Source organism: Triticum aestivum, chromosome 4D (genome assembly GCF_018294505.1).
Source record: "Triticum aestivum cultivar Chinese Spring chromosome 4D, IWGSC CS RefSeq v2.1, whole genome shotgun sequence".
Classification (NCBI taxonomy): domain Eukaryota; kingdom Viridiplantae; phylum Streptophyta; class Magnoliopsida; order Poales; family Poaceae; genus Triticum; species Triticum aestivum.
The window spans coordinates 440,040,777-440,053,062 of NC_057805.1; the positions used below are offsets into that span (position 1 = coordinate 440,040,777).

General features: G+C 47.8%; 1 protein-coding gene across 1 annotated transcript; it reads right to left on the reverse strand.

The window, feature by feature from the left end:
- Positions 1-6,969: 6,969 nt before the first annotated feature.
- Positions 6,970-9,383, reverse strand: LOC123098448 (flavin-containing monooxygenase FMO GS-OX-like 8). The gene is made up of 4 exons (XM_044520436.1): positions 8,333-9,383; positions 7,977-8,212; positions 7,481-7,891; positions 6,970-7,391 (listed from the first exon to the last, which is right to left on the reverse strand). The coding sequence occupies exons 1-4, from the start codon at positions 8,910-8,912 to the stop codon at positions 7,125-7,127; spliced, it is 1,494 nt and encodes a 497-aa protein (XP_044376371.1). The 5' UTR covers positions 8,913-9,383; the 3' UTR covers positions 6,970-7,124.
- Between the last annotated feature and the right edge of the window lie 2,903 nt (positions 9,384-12,286).

The window sequence follows — 12,286 nt, forward strand, 5'->3', positions numbered from 1 at the left end:
CCCAGAGATACCTCTCCGACAATTGGAGTGACAAATCCTAATCTCGAAATACGCCAACCCAACAAGTACCTTTGGAGACACCTGTAGAGCACCTTTATAATCACCCATTTACGTTGTGACGTTTGGTAGCACACAAAGTGTTCCTCCGGTAAACAGGAGTTGCATAATCTCATAGTCATAGGAACATGTATAAGTCATGAAGAAAGCAATAGCAACATACTAAACGATCGAGTGCTAAGCTAACGGAATGGGTCAAGTCAATCACGTCATTCTCCTAATGAGGTGATCTCGTTAATCAAATGACAACTCATGTCTATGGCTAGGAAACATAACCATCTTTGATTAACGAGCTAGTCAAGTAGAGGCATACTAGTGACACTCTGTTTGTCTATATATTCACACATGTATTATGTTTCCGGTTAATACAATTCTAGCATGAATAATAAACATTTATCATGATACAAGGAAATAAATAATACTTTATTATTGCCTCTAGGGCATATTTCCTTCATGTAGTTGATGCTAGTTGGTTTATTTGGTGGAAGATCATATGTTCAGATCCTATATGCATATTAATACTCCTCTGATTATGAACATGAATATGCTTTGTGAGTAGTTACGTTTGTTCCTGAGGACATGGGAGAAGTCTTGCTATTAGTAGTCATGTGAATTTGGTATTCGTTCGATATTTTGATGAGATGTATGTTGTCTCTCCTCTAGTGGTGTTATGTGAATGTCGACTACATGACACTTCACCATTTTTTGGGCCTAGAGGAAGGCATTGGGAAGTAATAAGTAGATGATGGGTTGCTAGAGTGACAAAAGCTTAAACCCTAGTTTATGCGTTGCTTCGTAAGGGGCTGATTTGGATCCACTTGTTTAATGCTATGGTTAGGTTTACCTTAATACTTCTTTTGTAGTTGCGGATGCTTGCAATAGGGGTTAATCATAAGTGGGATGCTTGTCCAAGTAAGGGCAGCACCCAAGCACCGGTCCACCCACATATCAAATTATCGAAGTACCGAACGCAAATCGTATGAACGTGATGAAAACTAGCTTGACGATAATTCCCACGTGTCCTTGGGAGCGCTTTTCCTTATATAAGAGTTTGCCCAGGCTTGTCCTTTGCTACAAAAAGGATTGGGCCACCTTGCTGCACTTTATTTACTTTTGTTACTTGTTGCTCGTTACAATTTATCTTATCATAAAACTATCTGTTACCTATAATTTCAGTGCTTGCAGAGAATACCTTGCTGAAAACCGCTTATCATTTCCTTCTGCTCCTCGTTGGGTTCGACACTCTTACTTATCGAAAGGACTACGATAGATCCCCTATACTTGTGGGTCATCAAGTAGTGATACACATATTCATAGTATTGAAGCCAAAAGATATAAGTTCAATAATGATAGTGCAACTTATTTGTGGCACTGCCGTTTAGGTCATATTGGTGTAAAGCACATGAAGAAACTCCATGCTGATGGGTTTTGGAATCACTTGATTATGAATCACTTGATACTTGTGAACCATGCCTCATGGGCAAGATGACTAAGACTCCGTTCTCCAGAACTATGGAGCGAGCAACAGACTTGTTGGAAATAATGCATACTGATGTATGCGGTCAAATGAGTGTTGATGCTCGCGGCGGGTATCGTTATTTTCTAACCTTCACAGATGATTTGAGCAGATATGGGTATATCTACTTGATGAAACATAAGTCTGAAACATTTGAAAAGTTCAAAGAATTTCAGAGTGAAGTGGAAAATCATCGTAACAAGAAAATAAAGTTTCTACGATCTGATCGTGGAGGAGAATATTTGAGTTACGAGTTTGGTCTTCATTTGAAACAATGTGGAATAGTTTCACAACTCACGCCACCTGGAACACCACATCGTAATGGTGTGTCCGAACGTCATAACCGCACTTTATTAGATATGGTGCAATCTATGATGTCTCTTACTGATTTACCACTATCATTTTGGGTTTATGCTTTAGAGACGGCTGCATTCACGTTAAATAGGGCACCATCTAAATCCGTTGAGATGACACCTTATGAACTGTGGTTTGGCAAGAAACCCATGTTGTCGTTTCTGAAAGTTTGGGGCTGTGATGCTTATGTTAAAAAGCTTCAACCTGATAAGCTCGAACCCAAATCGAAGAAATGTGTCTTCATAGGATACCCAAAGGAGACTGTTGGGTACACCTTCTATCACAGATCCGAAGGCAAGATATTCGTTGGTAAGAATGGATCCTTTCTAGAGAAGGAGTTTCTCTCGAAAGAAGTGAGTGGGAGGAAAGTAGAACTTGATGAGGTAATTGTACCTGCTCCCGAATTGGAAAGTAGTTCATCATAGAAATCAGTTCCAGTGATTCCTACACCAGTTAGTGAGGAAGCTAATGATAGTGATCATGAAACTTCAGATCAAGTTACTGCTGAACCTCGTCGGTCTACCAGAGTAAGATCTGCACCAGACCATAACGAACCTACGAACTATGAGGAAGCGATGATGAGCCCAGATTCCACGAAATGGCTTGAGGCCATGAAATCTGAGATGGGATCCATGTATGAGAACAAAGTGTGGAATTTGGTTGACTTTCCCGTTGATCGGCAAGCCATCGAGAATAAATGGATCTTCAAGAAGAAGACTGGCGCTGACGGTAATGTTGCTGTTTACAAAGCTCGACTTGTTGCGAAAGGTTTTCGACAAGTTCAAGGAGTTGACTACGACGAGACTTTCTCGCCCGTAGCGATGCTTAAGTCTGTCCGAATCATGATAGCAATTGCTGCATTTTATGATTATGAAATTTGGCAAATGGATGTCAAAACTGCATTCCTAAATGGATTTCTTGAAGAAGAGTTGTATATGATGCAACCAGGAGGTTTTGTCGATCCAAAGGATGCTAACAAAGTGTGCAAGCTCCAGCGATCCATTTATGGACTGGTGCAAGCCTCTCGGAGTTTGATAGTGTGATCAAAGCATATGGTTTTATACAGACTTTTGGAAAAGCCTGTATTTACAAGAAAGTGAGTGGGAGCTCTGTAGCATTTCTGATATTATATGTGGATGAGATATTGTTGATTGGAAATAATATAGAATTTCTGGAAAGCATAAAAGGATACTTGAATAAAAGTTTTCCAATGAAAGACCTTGGTGAAGCTGCTTATATATTGGGCATCAAGATCTATAGAGATAGATCAAGACGCTTAATTATACTTTCACAAAGCACATACCTTGATAAGATTTTGAAGAAGTTTAAAATGGACCAGTCAAAGAAAGGGTTCTTGCCTGTGTTACAAGGTGTGAAGTTGAGTGAGACTCAATGCCCGATCACTGCAGAAGATAGAGAGAAAATGAAAGTCATTCCCTATGCTTCAGCCATAGGTTCTATCATGTATGCAATGCTGTGTACCAGACCTGATGTGTGCCTTTCTATAAGTATAGTAGGGAGGTACCAAAGTAATCCAGGAGTGGATCACTGGACAGCGGTCAAAAACATCCTGAAATACCTGAAAAGGACTAAGGATATGTTTCTCGTTTATGGAGGTGACAAAGAGCTCGTCGTAAATGGTTACGTCGATGCAAGCTTTGACACTGATCCGGATGACTCCAAGGCGCAAACCGGATACGTGTTTATATTAAACGGTGGAGCTGTCAGTTGGTGTAGTTCTAAGCAGAGTGTCGTGGCGGGATCTACGTGTGAAGCAGAATACATAGCTGCTTCGGATGCAGCAAATGAAGGAGTCTGGATGAAGGAGTTCATATCCGATCTAGGTGTCATACCTAGTGCATCGGGTCCAATGAAAATCTTTTGTGACAGTACTAAAGCAATTGCCTTGGCGAAGAAATCCAGATTTCACAAGAGAACCAAGCACATCAAGAGACGCTTCGATTCCATCCGTCATCAAGTGTCGAAAGGGGACATAGAGATTTGCAAGATACATACGGATCTGAATGTTGCAAACCCGTTGACTAAGCCTCTCTCACGAGCAAAACATGATCAGCACCAAGACTCCATGGGTGTTAGAATCATTACAATGTAATCTAGATTATTGACTCTAGTGCAAGTGGGAGGCTGAAGGAAATATGCCCTAGAGGCAATAATAAAGTTGTTATTTATATTTCCTTATATCATGATAAATGTTTATTATTCATGCTAGAATTGTATTAACCGGAAACTTAGTACATGTGTGAATACATAGACAAACAGAGTGTCACTAGTATGCCTCTACTTAACTAGCTCGTTGAATCAAAGATGGTTAAGTTTCCTAGCCATAGACATGAGTTGTCATTTGATTAATGAGATCACATCATTAGAGAATGATGTGATTGACTTGACCCATCCATTAGCTTAGCACGATGATCGTTTAGTTTGTTGCTATTGCTTTCTTCATGACTTATACATGTTCCTATAACTATGAGATTATGCGACTCCCGAATACTGGAGGAACACTTAGTGTGCTATCAAACGTCACAACATAGCTGGGTGATTATAAAGATGCTCTACAGGTGTCTCCGATGGTGTTTGTTGAGTTGGCATAGACCGAGATTAGGATTTGTCACTCCGATTGTCGGAGAGGTATCTCTGGGCCCTCTCGGTAATGCACATCACTATAAGCCTTGCAAGCAATGTGAGTAATGAGTTAGTTGCGGGATGATGCATTACGGAACGAGTAAAGAGACTCGCCGGTAACGAGATTGAACTAGGTATTGAGATACCGACAATCGAATCTCGGGCAAGTAACATACCGATGACAAAGGGAACAACGCATGTTGTTATGCGGTTTGACCGATAAAGATCTTCGTAGAATATGTAGGAGCCAATATGAGCATCCAGGTTCCGCTATTGGTTATTGACCGGAGATGTGTCTCGGTCATGTCTACATAGTTCTCGAACCCATAGGGTCCGCACGCTTAACGTTCGATGACGATCAGTATTATGAGTTTATGTGTTTTGATGTACCGAAGGTAGTTCGGAGTCCCGGATGTGATCACGGACATGACGAGGAGTCCCAAAATGGTCGAGACATGAAGATTGATATATTGGACGACTATATTCGGACATCGGAAGTGTTCATAAAACCGGAGTGCCGGAGGGTTAGCGGAACCCCCCGGGAAGTTATTGGGCCCTTAGTGGGCTTTGGGGGAGAGAGAGGGCAGCAGCCAGGAGGTGGCGCCCCCCTCCCCAAGGGAGTCCGAATTGGACTAGGGGAGGGGGGCGTGGCCCCTCTTTCCCTCTCCTTCCTTCCCCCTCCTAGTAGGACTAGGAAAGGAGGAATCCTACTCCTACCAGGAGGAGGATTCCTCCCCTCCTTGGCGCGCCTATAGGGCCGGCCGGCCTCCCCCTTGCTCCTTTATATACAGGGGCAGGGGGGCACCCTAGAACACACAAGTTGACAATTGTCTTAGCCGTGTGCGGTGCCCCCCTCCATAGATTTCCACCTCGGTCATATCGTTGCAGTGCTTAGGCGAAGCCCTGCGCCGGTAACTTCATCATCGCCGTCACCACGCCGTCGTGCTGACGAAACTCTCCCTCGACCTCAGCTGGATCTAGAGTTCGTGGGACGTCACCGAGCTGAACGTGTGCAGATCGCGGAGGTGCTGTACCTTCGACGTACGACTACATCAACCGCGTTGTCATAACGCTTCCGCTTTCGGTCTATGAGGGTACGTAGACAACACTCTCCCCTCTCGTTGCTATGCATCACCTAGATGGATCTTGCATGTGCGTAGGAATTTTTTTGAAATTACTGCGTCCCCCAACAGTTGTCAGATTACACGACGACACCCGTAACAAGGTGCGAATTCAGTATCCTCTATGGCATGGATTGGACTCTAAATAAAGAGCCAAATGCTGAAGTTCGCGGGTTCGGATCTGATTTCGACGATTAAAGGACGTTCCTTTCGGAAAATGGTTGGCATCTTTCCTCAAGAGTTACACAGGTGTCAGCATCTTCACCCGAATTTCATGATACACCCTCAGTTGGGTCGCTGGTCACCCTCTTCCGAGAGATGATCGAGTATCACCGAACCTTTTCCTTAACCTTTTTAACTAAAATTTTAACAGGTTTGCTCTTTAGAGTCCGTCAAGATCTCTTCACGAGCAACTTTGCGGATCTCAAGTCTTAAGGCCAGCTGGAATCTACTTCAAAGGAGGGATCAGTCAGTTTCTGTATCGAAACCATAATAAACTTGGGGGCCAATGAAGAGGTAATTCCCCACTTGGCAGGCCCATGATGACATAAGGCCCAACCAAGAGGCCAGACCCAGGAGGTGTCGGAGTTTTCGTTATGCGAACATGATGGTGCGTGTGCATGGTGAAGCGATGCAAATATAATGTGGACTTCACTCCTTGATTTCGGTCAATTTTATTGGCGCCGCATCTGTTGTGTTGTAGCCCCACATGTGCTTGGATCTTCATCTGGGTGTGGACTCGGTCACTCACTACCCTCCGTTTGTGCCAACAACTTTGAGGCATCATGCTTTGGTCACGGCGGATTGGAACTCTTCGTCTACGGTGGTGGTGGTGGTGTTCACGCGTAGCATCCCATTGGTGTAAACTATGGAGGAGGATGGCCCTTTGTTGTCTATCTTCTTTCAGCGATTGCCCGGTTGCATCTCGACGCAGCCCTCTTCTTTTCGTTGTGATTCCTAATGATATTCCTTGTACAATGTTTTCTCTACACCTCTTAATGAAATGAAAAAAAAAACAGTGTTGCTTTCTTTCATTAGAAAAACATGAACCGTGGCTCAGTACTACAAGTGCTAGTCATACCGAGGCCAGACCGGTTTCTGGGCCAGGATTGCCCGAGACATGTGAACAATGCATTTTTTCATTTAAAATAATTAATTTTGCCTTAGTTATTTTAGATGATTATTTCAGAGGCATTTAAATACATTATTGTACCTTTCTTCAATTAAAATATGGAAATGATAAGCATGGTATTTATCGACGTATGATAAGTTGCCATATAAAGATAAACTGAGGATGGAATTGTCGTGCTTACCAACTAAACTTACTATCCCTTGCGTATGTAAATTACAAAAAAGACGCAAATCTCAAACGTTCGGGACTTATCGTAGGGCGATAAATTCCCAGCCACTTCGCCTATGCCTAGTTTTCCTTTTTAATCATTGTGCTGGTTGACGGAGACGAGCTGGGCAGGGACGGCTGCCTGTGACTCTGCGTAGCTGCAGCAACTAGGTGGCGAGCTTTGCACACAAGAGAGATGCCACTCCTGCATAGCCCTGTGGATGGAGTCGCTGTCCTGGTAGTCGTCGCGGAAGGTCTCGAGGTTCTCCATCATGCCGCGCACGAACGACCCCAGCAGCTCGTGCCTCCACCCCTCCACGCGAGGGAAGTCGCAGTACTTCTCCCCGAAATCGTCCATGTACTGCACGCACGCACGCCGCCAATCAAAGCAACGACGATCAGCGAATCGATGAGCAGCTTGGTGGCGTGGTCACGTAGTAGAGTACGTACCGTGGGCTCCCGCCTGCCGATCTCGTGGGTGTACTTGCGGGGCACGCCGGCGGCGTCCCTGGCGCGGTAGAACTCCTCCACGGACCGACGCATCTCCTCCTCCGCCGGGAGCGCCCGCCTGCCGGACAGCACCTGCGCCACCCACCGGGCCTGGATCTCGAAGAACCGGGGCGCGAAGATCTTCCTCGGCACGCCGACGAAGGAGAGCGACGGCGCCAGCGACGGCGGGAACACGTGCTCGAACAGCGGGCCCACGCGGTTGTCGTCCACGGTCACCGCCCCGCCCGTCTCGAGGAACGGGAACGAGTAGCTGTACCCCGTGCAGTAGATGACCGTGTCGGCGGCGACGCTGGAGCTGGAGCCGCCGCCGTCCTTGAACGCCACCCGCCCGTCCTCGCACAGACGCTCCACCTGCCGGGCCGGCCGGGATGAACGGCGCATTTCATTATATTGGTTAATCGACCGGTTCCCTCCGTTGTGTCGAATGTGTACGTACCTCAAGTCGGAGATGGAGGTTGGCGCTGTGCTTGGCCAGCACCTTGGACAGGCCTGGGGTGACCGCCTCCATGGACCCGGCGACGAGGTACACCTCCTTGGCCACGCCGCGGATCTCCATGGCGATGTCTTTGCCGCTCTCCCCGCACCCGACCACCACCACCACCTCGCCGCGGAACGGCTCCGGCACCCTGTACGAGTGGCTGTGCATCTGCCTCCCCCTCCACGTCTCGATGCCTGCACATGTTCTTCTTTATAATTTTGTACTTCCTTACATACTCGGTAGTGTTGGCTGTTGGGTTGACTGATTATGAAGTCCGGCCGTGACGACTATGGGTGGAGCTTTGGTTTACTTACCTTTGATGCTTGGCAATCTTGGCTGCGAGTAGTGGCCGGTGGCGACGACGACGGCGTCGAACACCTCGTCCACGTACGCGTCCAACTTCTTCTCGTCGGCACCATCGCACTCCCCGACGCCGAGGTCCACGGATCTCACCGCCCACCGACGCGCCGGCGTCATGGCGGCGCGCAGGACCCTGGTGTTGAGCCTCACGGCGTCCATGAGCCCGAACGCGTCGCAGAAGTCCTTGAGGTACAGGTCCACCTCGCGGTGGCCCGGGAAGCGGCGGTCGTCGCGGCCGCTCTTGGGGCAGAAGGGGAAGTCGGTGAAGCCCGTGCTCTGCCTGGGGCTGATGAGCCGGAGCGAGGCGTACATGCTGCTGTGCACCTTGACCGGCGCCGCCACGCCGAGCGGGTCGGCGGCGTCAGTCCTCGGATCGTACAGCCACTGCCCGCCGACGTCGCCGCTCTGCTCCAGCACCGTCACGTCGTGGCCCTCCCGGCGCAGCTCGCGCGCCGCGGCCAGCCCGGCCATGCCGGCCCCGATGACGCACACCTTCTTCGACTGCGGCGGGTCGCTGCCGCAGGCCGTATCCATGCTGATCGGCAAGAAGTCACGGGGAGGCGTGGAGCAACGGCCTGTCTGATCTGTTCTTGGCGCGAAATTTTGTGTCACATATTCACATCCTCTGCCTCTTAACCCTGCTGGACTCCACCCACCTCCACTGTGATGAATAATTGTAGATCACCCAGATAGTGGTTGCAGCAGATCAGTGGCGGAGCCAGGAATATTTTTTAGGTGTGGCAGAGTTTGTGAGGGAAAAAAACAATGTAGTAACATATAACTATGTGACGTTCCTGCTTGCTGCCTCTCTTGACGGTGATCGCTGCCATGCCCACCACGCTGACTAAAGATCGCGTGGTTGCTCTGTAATCGCTGCCTCTGTTGCATGCCTTACAGGTTAGCCGACTAGGGGTGGGTCGGTCGGTCGGCAGTAGGGACAAATATCACAACAAGACATACATTGTCATGAGTTTGGAGGAGTAGCCGTTGCTCCTAGTTGTATATTGTAATACCTCAGACGATTTGAGTCCGATTAGATCTAGTTTCTTCACCGGAGAGACGGAAAGCGGTGAGGCTCTGGGTTTCGCGGAGTTGGCACTGCTCATCACACAGCTAGAGACAAGCTTGAGGGGCGGCTGCAAGGCGATTCCTGATCAACCGTGCTTGAATGAAACAGCTCGTGTATCTCCAATCAATTAGTACATTTTTTTTAGCATGTCCAATCAACTGGAGTACATGTGAATTGATTTGCAATTGACTGCCAATTGTGTCCTCGTTTAGAACATGGGCTTATGGGTCATGGGCTTATGTGATGCAAGTCACCTATTGCTTAATTCTCTCCTTCAGCGGCAGTTAGGCCTCTAATGAGGCAGAAACACGTAGGTAACAACACAACTACCTGGCGAAATACATTTGAGGCCATGAGTTGCCTGCCCCCTGCGAGTATTCATCCTCCAAATTGACGAAACTGACCAAAAATCCATTGACTCAGCTCAAAGCTTCATACATACAGTATATATATGTACTCCCTCCGTTCCACAATGTAGCGCATATAGATTTTTCTAGAAGTCAAACTTTATAAACTTTGATCAAGTTTGTAGAGAAAATCATATACATCTAGAATACCAAATACGTGTGCTTAGATACATCACAACACATACTTTCATATTATATACATTTGATATTGTAGATATAAATAGTTTTCTTTATAAACTTGGTCAAAGTTTATAAAATTTGACTTTGTAGAAAATTTATATGCGCTACATTATGGAACGGAGGGAGTAATACTTTTGCCAAATTTTAGGTATGGCGGCTGCCAAACCTCGCCATATAGCTGGATCCGCCCCTGCAGCAGATGGTGGTTGCAGTAGTGCATTATTGGCAATTATATATATGCCTTTTGCGTAAGGAAAACGTTTAGCTACGGCAGACCGGCTAAAGATTCGGCCGGTCGCACGCGCTTCGTGCGATCATTCTTTAATCGTGCGCCTCACAGCCCCGCGCAAGTGGACACGTAGCTAGGCCCCACACACCGCCCTGCGCCTTTACCTTATCCCCTTGTGTGAGCTGAGCTCCACCACTCATTCTTCCCCTCTACCAGAACCTCATCCCTCCTTCCAAAAGCGAATAGCACAGAGCACATCGCCATGGATTCCTCTGCTGCTGCACTGCCCGTCTCATCCCGCTCATGTGCTGATTCCGAAGGCATCGAATCGACTGCTCTGGCGGTTGCAGATAGAGTTGTGAAGGGAGGGCACCGGGGTGTTGCTACGGGAGACGGGCGAGCGGCGACCGGGATGTTGCGTCCACGGTGGTGGAGGGGTCAAGCTGCGAGTGCGCCGCCCGTCTGCGTCCAGTTCCGGAACCAGCGAGTTTCAGTGCTACCACCGGCTCCGCCGGGTGCTGGAACCAGCAAGTTTTGATGCTACCACCTGCTCCGCCAAGTGCTGGAACCAGCGATCTCCGGTGCTGCTATCGGTTATGTCCGGTGCTGGAACTAGCACGCCGGCGAGTTTCGACCGATGCTGGAACCAGACGCCGTCGAGAACTGCTGGGACCAGCAATAAATTTTGCTGGAACTGGTAGGAAGTTTTGTTGCGCACAGGCAAAGATTGTTTTTGGCTGGTGATCCCACGCCAAGATGCTGGTGAACCATAGTTTATTTTTGCTGGAACCTGTGTACCACTTTGCTACTACCGTGGTTGTGTTTTGCTGGAACCAGCCCCGATTGTTGCTACCACCGTATTTGGTTTTTGCTGGAACCAGGCTCCTACTACCTTCTTTAGATTTTGCTGGAACCAGTCAGAATTTTGCTACAACCATATTTCCTTTTTGCTGGAACCAGCACTGATTTTTGCTACTACCTTCATTTTGATTTTGCTGGAACCAGCCCCGAATTTTTGCTACTACCTTCTTTTGATTTTGCTGGAACCAGCCAGAATTTTGCTACCACCGTATTTATTTTTTGCTGGAACCAACATTTTTTTTTGCTACCACAGTCTTCTACTTTTGCTGGAACCAGCATTTTTTTTTATACCCCGACTTTTCGGCTACGAAAAACACTATCAACCCCATTGATGTTGCAACTTGGGGTGGGGCAGCTCCGGCGAGGAATGGCATCGTGGTCGGCGCTGAGGAGCCACCATATTTGCAACAGGAACGCGACAAAAAAGTTGCAATACAACCTTTTTTTTGCAACTTGATGATGATGAGCGTCAACGGCGAGCAACCGGGGCGAGGGCGGCGACGGCGGCCGGTCCGGCCACCTAGCATGAGGTCGAGGAACGGGCACTGCGCGGGAAAAGGAGGGTGGGCCGCCATGTTTTTCTGCGCTTTGTGTTTTTTGAGATGCGAACGGGGGATGAAAGAGACGATGGGGGAACGCATCTGACGGTCAGGGGCGTGGGGATCCGATGGCTCGCGGGTGACCGGCCCAAATTCGGGCCGGCGCGAGTACTGGCCTTTGCATAAAGGGATGGTCTTTTACCTACAACTGTATAATATTACTATAATGGTTGGCTGTAGCAACACACACGCGGTGCTCGTGCAACAAAAACTAATCTAATACTGCAAGGACGTGCCTAGCTAGTGCGCGCCGCACTATTTTGGCCACAGAGTGCCCCCTTTCCTGAAATAGAAATAAAATGTCAGGTTATTCCCCGTCCCATTGTCTAAAAAGGGCAAAACCTGGCCTCACACAGGTCACCCTCAATCCGCGTCCATCGATTTGTGAAACATCACATGGTGGGCCCCTGATAAACACACGCGGTGTTCGTGCAGAAAAAAAAATAGTCATCGAATGCACTACTCTCGACCGTTTGGGTTGGGCTTTGTTACATCTACGTAATAGTCAAACGTAATCTTTCGTGAAAGCTAGTTTGGCATGTTATGATTCGATGAAAAAACGG

Coding starts and splice junctions, on each gene's coding strand:
- LOC123098448 (XM_044520436.1), bottom strand. CDS start 8,912: ATGGATACGGCCTGCGGCAGCGACCCGCCGCAGTCGAAGAAGGTGTGC. Junction 7,892..7,976: donor ACCTCCATCTCCGACTTGAG/GTACGTACACAT, acceptor CCGGCCCGGCAG/GTGGAGCGTCTGTGCGAGGA. Junction 7,392..7,480: donor TCGGCAGGCGGGAGCCCACG/GTACGTACTCTA, acceptor GCGTGCGTGCAG/TACATGGACGATTTCGGGGA.